General features: G+C 43.1%; 1 protein-coding gene across 1 annotated transcript in view; it reads right to left on the bottom strand.

The window, feature by feature from the left end:
- Positions 1–20,383, bottom strand: part of NUP54 (nucleoporin 54) — a 73,693-nt gene that overhangs the window by 12,384 nt on the left and 40,926 nt on the right. Inside the window, exons 6-12 of the mRNA XM_077276155.1 lie at positions 15,567–15,754; positions 12,032–12,228; positions 10,762–10,816; positions 9,357–9,450; positions 9,161–9,268; positions 8,340–8,459; positions 7,464–7,574 (exon numbers count right to left, since the gene is read on the bottom strand). Of these exons, the coding sequence (XP_077132270.1) occupies positions 7,464–7,574; positions 8,340–8,459; positions 9,161–9,268; positions 9,357–9,450; positions 10,762–10,816; positions 12,032–12,228; positions 15,567–15,754 (873 nt within the window). The remainder of the gene's footprint in view (positions 1–7,463; positions 7,575–8,339; positions 8,460–9,160; positions 9,269–9,356; positions 9,451–10,761; positions 10,817–12,031; positions 12,229–15,566; positions 15,755–20,383) is intronic.

Below are 20,383 nucleotides of genomic sequence, written 5' to 3'. Positions count from 1 at the left end.
TAGCAGCCTCAGTCTGCTGTGACTGGCAGGGTCTGGGAGGGACAAATTAAGGCACACATCGGGAAAACTGAAGAAATGCACAGTTGGTCTGCAAGCAGAGAATTCACATACTGTGCTCCAGAAGAAACAAATGTGAATATCTCGCAATGGAGTGATGCAGCACAAAATGGAAAAAAAAAAATAAATTAAGCTAACTAAAGGATTTTTACATGGAAATTAACTAATTTTTTTGAGCAAGTGACAGGTCCTCTTTAACATTATAAAAACTTCCCTCTCACCCCCAATGGGGGTTGTCTTTTTTGTTTTTTCTCATTCTTAGGTCCTCTACAACATTATAAAAACTTCCCTCTCACCCCCAAAGGGGGTTGTCTTTTTTGTCCTTTCTCATTCTTAGGTCCCCTACACCAGAGGCCTCGGAGTTTGAGGGTTCTGCACAGGATCTTAGCTGTTCCCAGCATTGCGCTTTTCTGGACAGAGTTCAGATGTTGCTCCTGGGATCTGTTGCAGCCATTTTCCAAACTTAGGGGGTCACTGCTCCAAGTGCTCCTATCACAACTGGAATAGCTGTTGCCTTCACCTTCCACATCTTCTCTAGTTCTCTTTTGAGGCCCTGTTATTTCTCCAGCTTCTCATATTCCTTCTTTCTAATGTTGCGGTCACTTGGCACTGCCACATCTATTATCATTGCTGTCTTCTGATCCTTGTCTACTATCACAATGTCTGGTTGGTTAGCCAACATCTGCTTATCCGTCTGGATCTTGAAGTCCCACAGGACTTTCATTCTCCACCACTCTTTCTGGGGTCTCCCACCTGGACATAGGAGGACTTCGCTCATATCCTGTGCAGATGTTCCTGTATACAATTCCTGCTACTTTGTTGTGGCGTTCGGTATACGCTGTTCCTGCTTGCGCATTGCATCCTGGCACTATGTGTTGGACTGTTTCTGAGGTTTCTTTGCATAGTCTGCACCTTCGGTCATGTCTTGGGTGGTAGATTCCTGCTTCTATGGATCTGGTACTTCGTGCTTGCTCTTGTGCCGCTATGACTAAGGCCTCTGTGCTGTCTCTGAGTCCAGCTTTCTCCAGCCACTGGTAGGATTTCTCCATGTCAGCCACCTCCATTATCTGTCGATGGTACATCCCATGCAGCAGCTTGTCTTGCCATGGTGCTTCATGTTCCTGTTCTTCCTTCCAGATCTGTTGTTGCTGCTGACTAAAGGTACCTTCACACATAACGATTTCGTTAACGATATAGTTGCAACGTCACACTTTTTTGTGACGTAGCAACGATCCCGCTAACGATCTCGTTATGTGTGACAGCGACCAACGATCAGGCCCCTGCTGGGAGATCGTTTGTCGTAGGGAATGATCAGGACCTTTTTTTGGTCGCTGATCACCCGCTGTCATCGCTGGATCGGCGTGTGTGACGCCGATCCAGCGATATGTTCACTTGTAACCAGGGTAAATATCGGGTCACTAAGCGCAGGGCCGCGCTTAGTAACCCGATATTTACCCTGGTTACCATTGTAAAAGTTAAAAAAAAACAAAAAAAAAAACACTACATACTCACATTCCGATGTCTGTCACGTCCCCCACCGTCAGCTTCCCGCACTGACTGTCAGTGCCGGTCGTAAAGAAGAGCACAGCGGTGACGTCACCGCTGTGCTCTGCTTTACGGCCGGCGCTGACAGTCAGTGCAGGAAGCTGATGGCGGGGGACGTGACAGACATCGGAATGTGAGTATGTAAAAGTAAAAAGAAAACAAAAAAACACTACAATGGTAACCAGGGTAAATATCGGGTTACTAAGCGCGGCCCTGCACTTAGTAACCCAATGTTTACCCTGGTTACCCGGGTGCTGCAGGGGGACTTCGGCATTGTTGAAGACAGTTTCAACGATGCCGAAGTCGTTCCCCTGATCGTTGGTCGCTGGAGAGAGCTGTCTGTGTGACAGCTCCTCAGCGACCACACAACGACTTACCAACGATCACGGCCAGGTCGTATCGCTGGTCGTGATCGTTGGTAAGTCGTTTAGTGTAACGGTACCTTTAGGCTTTCTCTCAGCATCTCATCTTTTGGTGCCATTTTTCTGATGTATTCCTGAATACTCTATTTCATCCGTGATGGTGGCTTGGATGCTTATCAAACCTTGAACACCCTCCTTTCTGTTGGTATACAATCTTCGGGTGTTAGACTTGGGGTGGAGACCTCCATGCATTGTGAGGAGCTTTCGTTTCTTCACATCTGCAGCTTCCATCTCTTTTGGCCAGCACACTATGCCAGGAGGGTATCTGATAACTTGCAGGGCATATGTATTGATGGCACGGATTTTATTCTTCCCATTGAGCTGGCTCTTCAGGACCTATCTTACCCTTTGATGGTATTTGGATGTTGCTGCTTTACTTGCCTCCTCATCATGGTTACCATATCCCTGTGGGATGACGAGATACTTGTATACTTGTAGCATGTCTGTACATCTGCTACGTGCACTGCTCATAATTCCACTCCATCAGTCTTGACTACCTTGTCCTCTTTATTACCTACCGGTGGCACTTCAGTTCGAAGGACATCCCGATGTCTTCCCTGTAGATCCTTGTCAGGTGGATCAGTGAATTGATACCTTGATAGTTTTTCGTATACAGCTTGATGTCATCCATGTAGAGGAGGTGGCTGATGGTGCTTCCACTCTTGAACTTGTATCCATAGCCAGACTCTCTAAATATCTGACTGAGGGTGTTCAATCCTATGTAGAACAGCAATAGGGACAGTGCATCACCTTGGTATATGCCGCGTTTGATGGTCACTTGTGATAGTTGTCTTGAGATGACTTCCAATGTTGTTCTCCATAGCCCCATTGAGTTTCTGAGGAAGGTTCTTAATTTCCTGTTTACATTGTAGAGAACCAAGCATTCACAAATCCATGTGTGTGGCATTGAGTCATAGGCTTTCCTGTAGTCAATCAGGCTGTGCGGAAATTGGTCTGTCTGGATCTTGAGTCTTGAGCGACTGCTCTATCTACTAGGAACTGGTGCTTAGAGCCTCTGGTGTCTGTCCCAATGCCTTTCTGAGCTGGATTCATGTACTGGTTCATATGGTCCTGTAACTTGGTGGCTATGATGCCTGACAGGAGTTTCCATGTTGTTGTAAGGCAGGTTATTGGGCGGTAGTTGGATGGAACTGTTCCTTTGTGAGGATCCTTCATGATCAGCACTGTTCTTCCTTGTGCTAGCCAAGCTGGCTTTTTTTTTTGCGGACTGTGTCTTCTAAAAAATTACATAGACATGTCCATTTTGTTATCTGCATAGCTGATGATCACCCAGATCAGTCTGTGGGTCCATGAAAATCAGGGACAGTATGTGGATGCCATCAATGTGCCATGTCTGTTGTCCGTGATTAACCCCTTAGTGACAGAGCCAATTTGGTACTTAATGACCGAGCCAATTTTTACAATTCTGACCACTGTCACTTTATGAGGTTATAACTCTGGAACGCTTTAACGGATCCCGCTGATTCTGAGACTGTTTTTTCGTGACATATTGTACTTCATATTAGTGGTAACATTTCTTCGATATTACTTGGGATTATTTATGAAAAAAATGGAAATATGGCGAAAATGTTAAAAATTTTGCAATTTTCAAAATTTGTATTTTTATGCCCTTAAATCAGAGAGATATGTCACACAAAATAGTTAATAAATAAAATTTCTCACATGTCTACTCTACATCAGCACAATTTTGGAAACAAAATTTTTTTTTGTTAGGGAGTTATAAGGGTTAACAGTTGACCAGCAATTTCTCATTTTTACAACACCATTTTTTTTTTTTTTTTAGGGACCACATCACATTTGAAGTCATTTTGAGGGGTCTATATGATAGAAAATAACCAAGTGTGACACCATTCTAAAAACTGCACCCCCCAAGGTGCTCAAAACCACATTCAAGAAGTTTATTAACCCTTTACGTGCTTCACAGGAACTGATACAATGTGGAAGGAAAAAATGAACATTTAACTTTTTTTGCAAACATTTTAATTCAGAACCATATTTTTTTTATTTTCGCAAGTGTAAAAACAGGAATTTAACCATACATTTTGTTTTGCAATTTCTCCTGAATACGCAGATACCCCATATGTGGGGGTAAACCACTGTTTGGGCGCACCGCAGAGCTTGGAAGAGAAGGAGTGCTGTTTGACTTTAACAATGCAGAATTGGCTGGAATTGAGATCGGATGCCATGTCATGTTTAGAGAGCCCCTGATGTGCCTAAACAGTGGAAACGCTCCACAAGTGACACCATTTTAGAAACTAGACCCCTTAAGGAACTTAACTAGATGTGTGGTGAGCACTTTGAGCCCCCAAGTGCTTCACAGAAGTTTATAAAGTAGAGCCGTGAAAATAAAAAATCGCATTTGTTTACACAAAAATGATCTTTTCGCCCACAAATTCTTATTTTCACAAGGGTAACAGGAGAAAATAGACCACAAAAGTTGTTGTGCAATTTCTCCTGAGTACGTCGATTACCCCATATGTGGGGGTAAACCACTGTTTGGGCGCACCGCAGAGCTTGGAAGAGAAGAAGTGCTTTTACTTTTTCAATGTAGAATTGGCTGAAATTGAGATCGGACACCATGTTGCGTTTGGAGAGCCCCTGATGTGCCTAAACAGTAGAAACTCCCAACATGTGACCCCATTTTGGAAACTAGACCCCTTAAGGAACTTATCTAGATGTGTGGGGAGCACTTTAAACCCCCAAGTGCTTCACAGAAATTTATAAAGTAGAGCCGTGAAAATATAAAAAATCCTTTTTTTCCCTCAAAAAATTATTTTTTAGCCTGCATTTTTTTATTTTCTCAAGGGTAACAGGAGACATTGGACCCCAAAATATGTTGACCAGTTTGTCCTGAGTACGCTGATACCCCATATGTGGGGGGGGGCACTGTTTGGGCACCCATCAGGGCTCGGAAGGGAAGGAGCGCCGCTTGGAATGCAGACTTTGATAGAATGGTCTGCGGGCGTTATGTTGCGTTTGCAGAGCCCCTGATGTACCTAAACAGTAGAAACCCCCCACAAGTGACCCCATTTTGGAAACTAGACCCCCCAAGGAACTTATCTAGATGTGTGGTGAGAACTTTGAATGTCCAAGTGCTTCACAGAAGTTTATAATGCAGAGTCGTGAAAATAAAAAATATTCTTTTTTCCACAAAAAAGATTTTTTAGCCCCCAAGTTTTTATTTTCACAAGGATAACAGGAGAAATTGGACCCCAAAAATTGTTGTCCAATTTATCCCGAGTACGCAGATACCCCATATGTGGGGGTAAACCACTGTTTGGGCGCACGGCAGAGCTCAGAAGGGAGGGAGCACCATTTGACTTTTTGAGCGCAAAATTGGCTGTGGCGTTTAGAGACCCCCTGATGCACCTAAACAGTGGAAACCCCCCAATTCTAACTCCAACCCTAACCCCAACACGCCCCTAACCCTAATCCCAACCCGATCCATAATCCTAATCACAACCCTATCCCCCAAAACACCCCTAACCCTAATCCCAAAGCTAACCATAACCCTAATCAAAACCCTAAACCCAACACACCCCTAATCCTAATCTCAACCCTAAACTCAAAACCTAACCCTAATCCCAATACGCCCCTATCCCTAATCCCAACCCTAGCCTTAAACCTAATCCCAAACCTAACCCTAATCCCAAATGTAACCCTAATGCCAACCCTAATCCAAGCCCTAATCCCAACTCTAACCCTAACTTTAGCCCCAACCCTAGCCCTAACTTTAGCCCAAACCCTAACTTTAGCCCTAAACCTAGCCCCAACCCTAACCCTAACTTTAGCCCAAACCCTAACCCTAGCTGTAACCCTAATCCTAGCTGTAACCCTAACCCTAGCCCTAACCCAAGCCCTAACCCTAACCCTAAGGCTATGTGCACACATTGCGGATTTTGCTGCGGATCCGGTACATCCGCGATAAATCCGCAGGAAAAACACAGCGGTTTGGCCCTGCGGATTTATCAAATCCGCTGCGGAAAAATCCGCAGAGAACCATTCTACGTGTGCACATATCCTAACCCTACCCCTAATTGGAAAATAGAAATTCATACTTTTTTTAATTTTATTATTTTTTCCTTACTAAGGGGGTGATAAGGGGGGGGGGGGTTATTTACTATTTTTTTTATTTTGATCACTGTGATAGGATCTCACAGTGACCAAAATAAAACAAGTGGAAGAATCTTCCTCTGCCGACCGGCAGATCATGGCGGGCGCACTGCGCATGCACCCGCCATTTTCTTACCGGAGCAAGAAGCTGGCGGCCAGCAGAAGAAGCAGGAGGACCCAGGGACACCGGTAAGTATAACAGGGTCCCCGAATCCCCCTATTTCTCTGTCCTCTGATGTGCGATCACATCAGAGGACAGAGAATGACATCGCTTTTTTTTTTGCGGTCGCCGGTAAACAGTTAATTACCGGCGATCGCAAAACAGGGGTCGGTAAAAACCGACCCCGATCATGTTCTTTGGGGTCTCGGCTACCCCCGGCAGCCGAGACCCCAAAGATCTTCCGGGTGCCGGGCGCACTATGCATGCGCCCGCATTTTTCCCTCCGGAAAAAGATGGTGGCGCCCATCGGGAGCCACGAGGAGCACCGGGGGAGATAGGTGAGTATTGGGGGGCTATCGGGGACCCCATTTCTCTGTCCTCCGATGTGCGATCACATTGGAGGACAGAGAAATTAAATGGCAAATCGAGGTTTTTTGTTTTTTTTTTGTTGTGACCGCCGGTAAACGGTTAATTACCGGCGATCGCAACTCGGTGGTCGGTAAAAAAACCCCCGAATCATGTTCTCTGGGGTCTCGGCTACCGAGACCCCAGAGAAAATCCGACTCTGGAGGCGCTATTCACTTTTTCCACAGGGCCGTTAATTAACGGCGCTGTGGTTTAAGTACCCTTAACTGCCGCCGTTAAAAGGCGTATCGGCGGTCGTTAAGGGGTTAATAAAGCAATGTATTATTTATTGTTATAGCGCCATTTATTCCATGGCGCTTTACATGTGAGGAGGGGTATACATAAAAAAAACAAGTACAATAATCTTAAACAATACAAGTCATAACTGATACAGGAGGAATGAGGACCCTGCCCGCGAAGGCTCACAATCTACATGTATAGAAGAAGCTATGTATTTTTTCATACGTAAACATCACTGAGGAAACAATGATGGTAAAAAGCAACACACTGACCGAACACTGATGACACTCATACCATTTTTTCCTTTTTTGCATACGTGAAAATCACATGTCTGAATGAGGTCTTATTCACTGGATGACTTTCTGACGACTATTGTAAACAGCTAGCCATTTGACTTATCACTATTGGACACCTGTGTTCTTGAGGATTCTAGTGTAAATTTTAGATGAAAGTCTAAACAAGTATGATACTAAATGTCAAACAATGTCATATAATCTTACCTGTTTAATTTCCCTCAATAGATCTCCGTCTACATAATATTTTTCTTCTGATCGCACTGCTCCAAAATGATTCTGCATTCTGATTTGGGACATTAGTTCATTAAGCCTACCCTGCAAAGCAAAACTAAGAGTAAAGTCATTCTGTAAATGCCTCTAGAGACAGACAGAGGCATACAACAAAATTCATACTTGCTCGCCTGTCTACCGTTAGATTCCTAATGAAAAAAATTATATATGTATACACATGTATATGACGACTAGCTGAACTAAAGCGGGTGCAGGGAAGAGCGACCAAGGTTATTAGAGGACTGGGGGGTCTGCAATACCAAGATAGGTTATTACACTTGGGGCTATTTAGTTTGGAAAAACGAAGACTAAGGGGTGATCTTATTTTAATGTATAAATATATGAGGGGACAGTACAAAGACCTTTCTGCTGATCTTTTTAATCATAGACCGGTGACAGGGACAAGGGGGCATCCTCTACGTCTGGAGGAAAGAAGGTTTAAGCATAATAACAGACGCGGGTTATTTACTGTAAGAGCAGTGAGACTATGGAACTCTCTGCCGTATGATGTTGTAATGAGTGATTCATTACTTAAATTTAAGAGGGGACTGGATACCTTTCTGGAAAAGTATAATGTTACAGGGTATATATATATTAGATTCCTTGATAAGGCGTTGATCCAGGGAACTAGTCTGATTGCCGTATGTGGAGTCGGGAAGGAATTTTTTTCCCCATGGTGGAGTTACTCTTTGCCACATGGTTTTTTTTTGCCTTCCTCTGGATCAACATGTTAGGGCATGTTAGGTTAGGCTATGGATTGAACTAGATGGACTTAAAGTCTTCCTTCAACCTTAACTATGTTACTATTACCTTGAACTGAGTGGGTGCATTAAGTTCAGACTGGATAGTGTCCAGCTGCACACGAAGCTGTTCCTCCTCCGCTTGAATGGCAAATCCACCCTTCCGCTGAATTTCTTGCTTTATTAAGACCTGGTAAAATTCTTGTGTAAGTCTATATAATCACTATTTAAAACATAATCTCAAGTACAAAAAAATCAGTAAATGTGTAACTGACTTCCGTTCCCCAAAAAATGAAGTGAATAAAATCTACAAGCAAATAAAACCGCAACAAGAAAAATAAAATATAACCTAAATGCCACACAGCAGGGCCAGATTCATTATTAAGATGCCAGTCTTATTGAAAGTTCGTGGTGGGGTAAGATGTGCCCAATTCATTAACCACTTAAAGAATTAGCTGCATTTTAACACAGGTGTGCACCTTCATGCGCCTCACCAGAAAAGTTACTCCAGTCAGTAACTAAAGTACACTTCTGGCTTAAGTTAAGCCTCTAAAGTAGAGTAACTTTTGAATAATTTGTTGGGTGGGCATAACTGGAGCTAATAGTTGTATACAAATTTTGCTACTTTATTGAATCGTGCCTATAGTGTGTCAAATCAATAAGCGGGAATTTTGGAATTTGTCTCTAAAGTATGAACAGGGACAAAATTTACCATATATGGTGACATATGAGATATGTCATAAATGACCTGAACATGATGCAAGTAATATAAAAATTCACAAAATATCAAGGCCTACCAAAAGCCAAAAGGGGGGCGAAGACAAACAAGAACTATTGCTCCTATTCACTGACATACTACTACGCCATCCCCAAACAAGAGCACATTTGTACCTGAAGAACTCTGTGAGAGAGTTCCATTAATTTCCTCTTGTACTGTGCAATTTTTGCCATCGTGGTTGCCTGATTTTTCTGTAACTCACTTATGTCTTCTGATATAATCTAGAATTGGAAATGAAACACAGAATGAGCAGATTATCTCACTAAGAAAAAAAAAAGAAAAAAAAGGAAATACTGGACTAAAGCTTACATCTAGCCTGGACTGGTGCTGCTTTGTCATTTGATCTTGCACTTTTAACCTTCTAAGAAGTTCCTTGAAGCCAACCATAGCAACAGGGATCAGTCTGGTGAAAAAGTGAAGACAACATGCAATTATTATTATTTATTATTATAGCGCCATTTATTCCATGGCGCTTTACATGTGAGGAGGGGTATACATAATAAAAACAGTTACAATAATCTTGAACAAATACAAGTCACAACTGGTACAGGAGAGAGGACCCTGCCCGCGAGGGCTCACAATCTACAAGGGATGGGTGAGGATACAGTAGGTGAATGTATTGCTTCTTTAACCCTGCTAGTAGGTATAGAAATCTGTGTAGAATTTACTGATCCAAAAAATGTATTTAAGTATGGAGAAGGAGCTGTTCATTACAGCTTCGAATCAGTGAGCACCATGGTTGTTGCTCTGTAGAGGTCTTCTATAGGCATTGGTTCTGTCTATAACCAACATATAGGTCTCCCATTCAGCTGATGCATAGGCATTTTAATGCCTGGTATTTTTACTTCCACTACGTTTTATAAACTGTAGAGATCCTACACTGTAGGAGCTCAGATGTCAAGTTACAGAACAGATAGGTAACGGACAGTGAAATGGAAAGTAACCGTCATCTGGTACTACAATCATTCGGACAGGTGAACGATACCGCCCGCTAGCACATGTGGCCCAGCAGACATCAGTAAATGTGATGTCATTGGCCTTCGTGAAGGGGTTAACATTCCCATCACTGGGGGTTGGATCATCTGGGGCTCCAGTGATCCAGAGTCCTAGTTGAATAGAGCAGTGGTCGATCATGCGCACTTCCATTTAATTCACTTCCATTGAGCGCGCCAGAGATTGTCAAGCACAGCGCTCAGCTGATCTTCTGCACTTCAGTTAGAATGAAAAAAGCAGTAGTGACCGACTCTCCGATCGATTCAGCCGATGATCTAAGAAATCGCTAGAGACCAATGTGGTAAGACCACCTGGGATGAGAACATTATACCATGGATTGGAGATAACTTTCAAACTTGAGAACACCTCTTTAAAAAGGGACAAAAAGGAGTCAGTCAGGTCATGGATTTGAAACTATGAACAATGTCCTCAAATGTGCACTGGTTTTTATTAAGAGCAATTCACATAGAATGCGCTCTTTAGCATTCTACAAACTAATTTGCTACATGTGAATACAGTCAAAGGTCCAGTAAGAGAAGGGACTGATGTAAGTAATGACTGGGGGGGGGGTCACTCAATTCTGTTAAAGAAGTAAACAAATGTAAAAAATGCACAAAAGTTAAGTACATGTAAAGTCTGCATAAATTCTGGATTGTTGCCAAATACATTGGTTTATTAACAAATGATGAAATAAAAAAGGAACATGTAACAAAACACTCACCTATCTGGTTCAGGATTATCAATTTTTGCTTGGTCCCAAATGACTAGCTCCACACCTTAAAATAAAATGAATACATTAAGAGTACTAGCATCTTCCTTACTACATGGAAAACGGTCCTGAAATGTATTTCTGGTAAATGAGGAAAGATGTCCTATGCAATGTGAAAGCGTGGTATACTTAACAGATACAGGGTAAAATGTAATAATGGGTTAACATAACAAAACCCAGGGTGAAATAAAAACAGTCGAATTGTGTATTTAAGTTGTGCAGGGTATTGTTTTTACTGTGGTCATGAAAAGTAACAGGCAGGTAAGTTGGCAACAGCCTGCCAGTTCTACGTGGCACTGGTTCAGAGCAGTCACTAACTGGGACTGTCAGCGATTCAGCTGCCCCATGTCAACAAGGCAGCTCTTCCTCTTCATCAATGGGCGTGACTGTCAGCGTCATGCTGATTGACAGCCGACTTTCCGCAGTTAGGCAGCAGGGAGCCAACTGTCAATCAGCATGACATTGGCAGTCATCACCTATCAACAGAGCAGAGCGGAAGAGAAATTGCTGATGTTTCAAAGTGACTTCAGTGAAAGCCCCAGAATATCGGTAGTGTTTGGAGCCGGGCAAAACAGTCATGTAGTTAGCAAATACCTGCCTGTTAATTCTTAGGTACATTGTAAAAAATAGTCCCGGATAGCCCCTTTAAAGTGTTGTCAGCAATGAAATCAAGAGTCAGTTAAGAATAATGTACAGCTAAGAGCTCAGATGTCAGTGATTTTTCTTGTACTCAAAAAACTGACCGATATTCATCAGCATGTGGGATCAGATTTTCATCACTGTTTGGTCAATGTGTCTGCTTTAACACCAGTTTTATCAGTGTTTTTTTTGTGTAGGAGAAGTTTTTTTTTAAAGCTTCTCCAATTGAACAAAAAAGAAAATCAAACAGCAAACAGATGGCATCAGAATGCTAATTTTTTTCACGGACCCATAGATTTGCATTGTTTGTTCCATGACTTGAATCAAAATTGGATAGGTCTCTGTCATAGTGAGGACCACTCAGTCCACAAGAATACACGGACATGTGAACAGCCCCACAGACTATAATAGGTATTAGTTATATCAGTGAAAAACATGCATGGAATTCGCATGTGAAAAACTTGCGTCTGAGTGAGCCCTAATTTAAAGGCAAAATTTATTATCAGAAATGATAATACAGATATAGCATGCACATAGACACACATCAAGGACTATATCGAAAGGGCTATGTTAAAGTTCTTACCAGCTGGTGGATTTTGAAGAAGGTGTTTGATCTGTGCTGGGGACAACTCTGTTCGGGCAATGCTTAAAGTGACTCCAAGTTGCTGCAAATTCGATTTGATATTGTTTTGTTCAAAGTAGTTGTTTAAAATAGTCGCTGAAACTCTTCGGGAAGTACCATTAGGTGAGCGCTCCACTACATAGATGATTACCTCCGTTCTACAAAGTAAAATGATGAAACAATTTGGAATGAGAAAAAAGAAAGTCATTGCAAGATTCAGAATGCAAATGGAACTCTCCGACAGTGTATAGGCATGACATAACAGTAATACTAGAGCTCCCACAAGCAAGTTCCTCAGAAAGAGAAGGTCGGAAACAGACTAAGAAGCTAAAGTGATGTAAAGTGGGGTCCATAAAATGCTCAAAGTCCAGTTCTGCATATTAACCAGTATTCTCACCCAGATATACATTTACAGATAATATATAGATAGATATACATCTGAGTTTATGAACAGTGCACATTTTCCCTGATCTGTATCAAGTTGCCGATATACTTCTGTACTGTACCCTAACCAGGCCAGAAATGCCACATATTTTACTGCTTTGACTGGTTATTAGTATTAAAGCAAATACTAAAATCCAAAATGAACAACCTAGTTTTCCCAAATGAAAAAAAAAAAGGTATTTGAAGTTAAAAGATACATTTTTTTGTGGATTTTTGTTTTAAAATGGAGCCATTTAATTCCAGGGGTGGGCAACATCGGGCTGAAACCACTTGGTCAGGCCCTCGGGCATATTCCTGGTGGACTGCAGTGCCAGTACCAGAGCGTTCTTTGTGGGCAGAGTTAGCACGTTCTGAGCTCCTGTACTATGTGATGTATGCATGTAGCAGTCACAGTGTCTTCTATGTTCTTTATTCAGCAGTCTCGAGGTATCCTAGATGGTGTACAAAGAATTCACAGTGTATTCTACGTGACACATAAAGCAAATCAGTGTGTCCTATGTGATGTATGCAGCAGTCTCCGGGTATCTTATGTGGTGTATACAGCAATCACAGAGCATTGTACATGATGTTTAACCCATTACCTGCCAAATTAAAATTTTTACAAGTACAGATTTTTCAGAAAAGGGCGTCCCAATATTCATTTAAAAATGACATGATTTCCTATTTTGAAAACATTCATTTTACAAACACAACACAAAAAATTGGACCCAATTATAAAAATTATAAAATCTTAGTTGCTAGAAGCTAAAGATTAGGCGTCCCAAAAAAAGGACATTGGTAAATAATGGGTTAAAGCAGTCGTGTCTCCTATGTGATGTATATACATCAATCCCAGTATCTACTATCTAATGTACAAAAAGCAGTCTTAGTGTATCCTATGTGGGAAAAAAAATAAAGGGAACACTTAAACAACAGAATATAACTTCAAGTAAATCAAACTTCTGTGAAATAAAACTGTCCACTTAGGTAGCCACACTAATTGACAATCAATTTCACATGCTGTTGAGCAAATGGAATACACAACAGATGGAAATTATTGGCAATTATCAAGACACACTCAATAAAAAAGTGGTTTTGCAGGTGGGGACCACATCTCAGTACCAAAACTTTCTGGCTGATGTTTTGGTCACTTTTGAATGTTGGTTGTGCTTTCACACTCGTGGTAGCATGAGACGGACTCTACAACCCACAGAAGTGGCTCAAGTAGTGCAGCTCATCCAGGATGGCACATCAATGCGAGCTGTGGTAAGGTTTGCTGTGTCGGTCAGCGTAGTGTCCAGAGGCTGGAGGCGCTATCAGGACACAGGCCAGTACACCAGGAGATGTGGAGGTGGCCGTAGGAGGGCAACAACCCAGCAGCAGGACCGCTACCTCAGCCTTTGTGCAAGGAGGAACAGAAGGAGCACTGCCAGAGCCCTGCAAAACGACCTCCAGCAGGCCACAAATGTGCATGCGTCTGCACAAATGGTTAAAAACCGACTCCATGAGGATGGTCTGAGTGCCCGACGTCCACAGATGGGGGTTGTGCCCACAGCCCAACACCGTGCAGGACGCTTGGCATTTGCCACAGAACACCAGGATTGGCAAATTCTGCCAATGGTGCAAAAAATGGTGCCCTGTGCTCTTCACAGATAAAAGCAGGTTCACACTGAGCACATGTGACAGACGTGACAGTCTGGAGATGCCGTGGAGAGCGATCTGCTGCCTGCAACATCCTTCAGCATGACCGGTTTGGCAGTGGGTCAGTAATGGTGTGGGGTGGAATTTATTTGGAGAGCCACACAGCCCTCCATGTGCTCGCCAGAGCTAGCCTGACTGCCATTAGGTACCGGGATGAGATCATCAGACTTCTTGTGAGACCATATGCTGGTGCGGTTGGCCCTGGGTTCCTCCTAATGAAGGACAATGCCAGACCTCATGTGGCTGGAGTGTGTCAGCAGTTCCAGCAAGATGAAGGCATTGAAGCTATGGACTGGCTTGCCTGTTCCCCATACCTGAATCCGATTGAACACATCTGGGACATCATGTCTCGCACCATCCACCAACGTCACGTTGCACCACAGACTGTCCAGGAGTTGGCGGATGCTTTAGTCCAGATCTGGGAGGAGATACCTCAGGAGACCATCCGCCGCCTCATCAGAAGCATGCCCAGGCGTTGTAGGGAAGTCAAACAGGCACATGGAGGCCACACACTACTGAGCATTATTTCCTTGTCTTGAGGCATTTCCACTGAAGTTGGATCAGCCTGTAACTTCATTTTCCACTTTGTTTTGAGCATCATTCCAACTCCAGACCTCCGTGGGATATTAGCTGTGATATACGTTGATAATTTTTAGGTTTTATTGTTCTCAGCAAATTCCACTATGTAATGAATAAAGATTTACAACTGGAATATTTCATTGTGATATCTAGGATGTGGGATTTTAGTGTTCCCTTTATTTTTTTGAGCAGTGTATATACATAGATAGATACTGTAGATAGATAGATAGATAGATAGATAGAGATACACCAGTCTCAGTGTCTCCTATGAGATGGATCCAAGTGACTGTCCTGTTAAGCTCACATCATGCCCTATTCTGATTTGATTTTGTAGATCAGAACTAGCTATTCAGGGAATGCGAAAAGTAAACCATCTGTTTTGAATGGATCGTTTTTCATTGCAGCCACAAAAAAAAAAAAAAAAAAAGGACAAAGTCTATGGAGAATGTACAAGTGCAGACACCACTCCATGGAACAACATTACTTTAAAATGGTGAGGGAACCTAACAAAGGGTTTGCACAAATTTATACATAATTGCCCAATTACATCTAAAATCACATGTCAGATCTACAAGAGGTAGAATAACATTCAGGTAATTTTTAGGCGATTTTGAAACAGGGACTAATAAATCATATGGTGGCTAAGGACAAACCCTTTCATACGTTCTGTATGTGTAATGGATAGCATTTACATTTTTTTTTTTGCTTCTCCAATATAAAAAAGAAAAAGAAAAAAAAAGAAAACATTTGTCAGGATATGTAGAGAATATCAGAGTTATTCATCATTGCTTACTGGTCATCTGGTAATGCTTTCACCCCCTCAACATTGACAGTGAGGGTCTGGTGTCCTCCCAAGACTTTGTGCAAAGATTCCACTAACTGCTGCTGTTGCGCACGGATGTCAGCTTCCTTCTTATTAAACACAAGTTCCACAAGACCATCTTCATCCTTGTTGTTCGGAATACAACTGAATCCAACGGCCTGCAGGAAACATTAGGAATTAAGAGCACTTTCTGATTTAGCCCCTTAACCTCCTCAAGCCTGTTTGCAACTTGATGACGAGGCCAATTTTTAAAATTCTGACCAGTGTCACTTTATGAGGTAATAACTCTGGAACGCTTCAACGCATCCCACAGATTCAGAGACTGCTTTTTCATGAAATATTGTACTTCATGATAGTGTTAAAATGTATTTGCTATGACTTGGCTTATTTGTGAAAAAAAGGACATTTGGCATAAATTTTGCAATTTTCAAACTTAATTTTTATACACTTATACCACTAAATCAGAGTCATGTCACACAAAATAGTTAACAACATTTCCCACATGTCTACTTTACATCAGCACAATTTTTTAAGGACCACATCACATTTGAAGTGACAGAGGGGACCATGACAGAATACATCCAAAAGAGACACTATTTTAAAACTGCACCCCTCAAGGTGCTCAAAACAATATTAAAAAAGTTTATTATCCCTCCAGGTGCTTCTCAGTGTTTCAGGCAATCAGACTGCAGTTCAGTTCCTGTGAAACACTACGATTGGCTGTTCAAAGAACTATGGGATGAACGAAAGCTGTTGCTGGGGTGGGAAAATAAATAATATACTGTTACCACCAAATTTTTCACTATTGCTCACATTGAAGCCCGAGCAACTGTGGCCTGGAAAACCTTCCTGCCGAGGAGTGCATCCGCAAAAGCAAAGAGGTGGACCCTGTAAAACTTGAAAAAGGTATGTATTGATGACCAAGTAGCTGCTTTCCAGGACGGATGCCTGGTGGCAAACTGCCCGGAAGCCCCTCTGCCCGCGTAGAGTGCACCTTAACCCTAAAAGAAGGCGCCATGGCCTTCGCTCTATAGGCCTGAATCATGGCTGTTCTAATCCCATGAGCAATTGTTGACTTCAAGGAGGCCAAGCCCCTGAGAGGGCAATCTAGAATGACAATCAAGGAATCAGACTGTATAAATGGGGCGGTGGCTGATAAATAGCACTGTAAAGCCCCTGACAACATCTAATCTGTGCAGTTTTTTCTCAATCGGATGAGAAGGGGCAGGGCAAAGGGAAGGCAAGACAATGTCCTCGTTAAAGTGGAAAGTCAAAATCACCTTGGGGAGGAGGGGTGGAACCGGTTTCAACACTACCTTATCCTGGTGGAGGATAAGGAAATGAGCTCGACAAGACAGAGTTCCGATATTCTACTAAAAGAGGTGATGGCAATAAGGAAAGCTACTTTATAGGCAAGATGAAAAGTTAAATCTTCTGAGGAGCTCAAATGGTGAAGCCTGAAGAGCCTCCAAGACTAGATTAAGGTCCCACGGATCAAGGGGAGGTTGATGAAATAGCGCGTTATTCCATCCTATGAAGTAAAGTCATGACCTGAGGTCTACAGGCCAAATCTCTCTGAAACAAGACAAAGAAGTCTAACACCTGTCCCTTGAGAGAACTAAGCACCAACCCTGACTGCAAGAAGGAGAGCAGTACAGGCACAAAAAAAGGACATTGAAGAAATTCCAGCAGAAAAACACCAGCAAAAGTAGGCCTTCCAAGTGCAGTGATAGTTGCGCAGCGAGGAGAGCTTCAGTGCCCAGATCATGGTTTGGATGACTGATGTTCACAAACCTGCTGCCCATTGAATCCTGGCTTCAGCTCTGCATCTCCTGTGTGTGAACATTGCCACATACAGACTATCTTTTTGTGCACTGATGTACCAAACGGCCAATCCCTGATTGTAGGCTCGCTGTCTCACCGGTATTACTGCACCTGTGTAGCCGCCATCTTTAATTGGGTCCACTGCGCCCTGTTAGTGCATTTGTTTTGAGGCCTGGGCAGGTAAGTGTGTCTGCCTTTTTCTTGGTGTTCTTTATAGATTTTTGGAGGATTTTCAAGTCCTCTTTTTGTGGTTTTGATGGTAGAGTAGGACTCAAGCGTGCAGACCCGTGACGTGGGTTGTGAGCTTCTGTATTTTGGCCAGAATGTCAACTAATACCTCACATATATTGCTACAGTATGTGTTTTTCGCACTTTATATCTTTTCAGGGTGCAGTTGGGCCCGGATGGCTCTGTAAACTGTGACCTCTGTTCATACAGGATGCATTTTAGTTCGCACTGGGCAGCCCGCCTGATCCAAGAGTATGGGCATCATTAATAGGCTGTGAGCCAGATGCTCTGCATCTCCTGTGTGTGAATATTGCCGCATACAGACTATCTTTTTGTGCACTGGTGTACCACACGGCCAATCCCTGATTGTAGGCTGGCTGTCTCACCAGTAATATTGCACCTGTGTAGCCGCCATCTTTAATTGGGTCCACTGTGCCCTGTTAGTGTATTTGTTTTGAGGCCTGGGCAGGTAAGAGTCGCTGCCTTTTTCTTGGTGTTCTTTATAGATTTTTGGAGGATTTTCAAGTCCTATTTTTGTGGTTTTGAAGCTTCAGCAGCCATGCCATTAAATTGAATGACTGCAAATTTTGGTGGAAGAACGGATCCTGAGACAGAAGATCTGGACTGGGAGGAAGAGTCCAAGGGACATCTGTCAAAAGGTGGATCATGCACGAGTACCAGGCCCTGCAAGGACAATCTGGTGTAATGAGGATAACTGGAATGTGCTCTGCCTTGACCTCCTTGAGAAGTCTGGACAGAAGAGGGAGACGCAGGAATACGCAAGGCAGGGAGAACTGGGACCAGGGAATTGCCAATGAGTCGGCCGAGACTGCCTGATAATCCTTAGATGTTAGGATGAATCTTAGTAACTTGTAGTTTAGTCTGGATGCCAACCAGACAACAGGTGTGCCACACAGATGACAAATCTGTTCGAACACCTCTGGCTGAAGAGCCCATTCTACTGGCGCTACCTGCTGGCAGCTCAAGAAGTCTGCTGCCTAGTTGTCCACTCCAAGTATATGAACTACCGAGATCAGAGAACTTTGTCCTTTGCCCATCTCACTATCTCTGCCACCTCTGACATAGCTGATAGAGCCAGACAGACGGCTCCAAGTTCCAACACACTGATCGGAAGGAGGCCCTCCAACCGATAAGGCTGACATTGCTACCATCATCTCCAAATCTATCATGCAAAACCGGAGAGAGCATGTCTTTCTGGTTTCTTCAGAATTCAGACAGAGGATTGCAGAGCTAGCATCTTCTCCTCTGGAAGGAAGATGGACGCTTCAACTATACAGAATATCATCCTTAGGAACCGAAGTCGCTGTGTTGGAACCAACACAGACTTTGCCCTGTTGACAATCCATCAGAATTGTTCCAGGGAATCTAGAACAATCTGCAAACTCTCCAGATTCTGAGAAAAGGAAGGCCCCTTAACCAGAGTATCGTCCAGGTAAGAGATTAAAGGGACTCTCACCTGAATTTGGAGGGAACAATTTTCAGCCATAGGGGCGGGGTTTTCGGGTGTTTGATTCACCCTTTCCTTACCCGCTGGCTGCAATATTGGATTGAAGTTCATTCTCTGTCCTCCGTAGTACATGCCTGCACAAGGCAATCTTGCCTTACGCAGGCGTGTACTATGGAGGACAGAGAATGAACTTCAATCCAATATTGCAGCCAGCATGCAGCCAGCGGGTAAGGAAAGGGTGAATCAAACACCAGAAAACCCCGCCCCTATGGCTGAAAATTGTTCCCTCCAAATTCAGGTGACAGAGTCCCTTTAACTGACCCCAACTCCTCCCCCAGTACACAGAAAAGCCATGACTGAAGCCAGGACGCTTGTAAACACTACAGGCGCAGTTGCCAGCACAAAGGGAAGGGCCCTGAACTGAAAGATCCTGGCTGACTGCAAAGCAAAGAAAGTACCGGTAACTAACTAATGAGCCAGAAAGATACATGAAGATTGGTATCCTGAATGTCTACTGAGGACAGAAACTTCTCAGCCTCCATGGATGCAACTGACCAGTGCCATTCCATCCTGATGTAATGCCGCTGTACCCATTTGTTCAGCTGTCTTAGATCCAGAATGGATCGTTCTGAACCATCCTTTTTGGGGATGAAGAATATATTTGAATAGAACTCTCAAATGTTCAGAAGGAGGAACCCTCATGAATACTCCTGCTTGAAGCAGGGAGGCTATCGCTTGATCGAAACTGGCTTTTAAACTGAGGGAAGTGGATGGGACGAGATCTGAAAAAACAATCTTGCGGGACAGGAACAAACTCTATTCTGTAGCCAGAAGAGATTACATCTCTGACCCATAAGTCACTGACTACTCCCAACCATGCCTTTTTGAAGAGGAGTCAGCGGCTAACCACCCAGGAAGAATCCCCTAGTAGGAGCTGCTCGTCGTAGGTTAATTTCTCTACTGCCTCTGGAACCAAATGGCTTACTGCCCAGATTGAGGAAACGCCTTTCGGGAGTGTATTCAAAGGATGACCTCTGGGAGACTCTGGGTCTAACCTGATGACTGTAATCCACCGGTGCAAGAAACTGACAAAAGGGTTGAAATTGCAAAGCCCCCCATCTTCTAAAATGGACCTAGCCTGGGGAAGCAGATTGCTTCTGCTACCTATGAATCAGCAATTATCTTGTCCAATTTAGAACAGGCAAGACTTCTTTGAAGCCAAATCTGCTCTCCATACCTCGAGCCATAAAATACAAAAAATGGTCAC

This window comes from Ranitomeya variabilis, chromosome 1 (assembly GCF_051348905.1).
Source record: "Ranitomeya variabilis isolate aRanVar5 chromosome 1, aRanVar5.hap1, whole genome shotgun sequence".
Classification (NCBI taxonomy): Eukaryota; Metazoa; Chordata; class Amphibia; order Anura; family Dendrobatidae; genus Ranitomeya; species Ranitomeya variabilis.
Note: the sequence above shows the minus strand (reverse complement) of the source record. Positions and strands in the feature narration are given on the sequence as shown.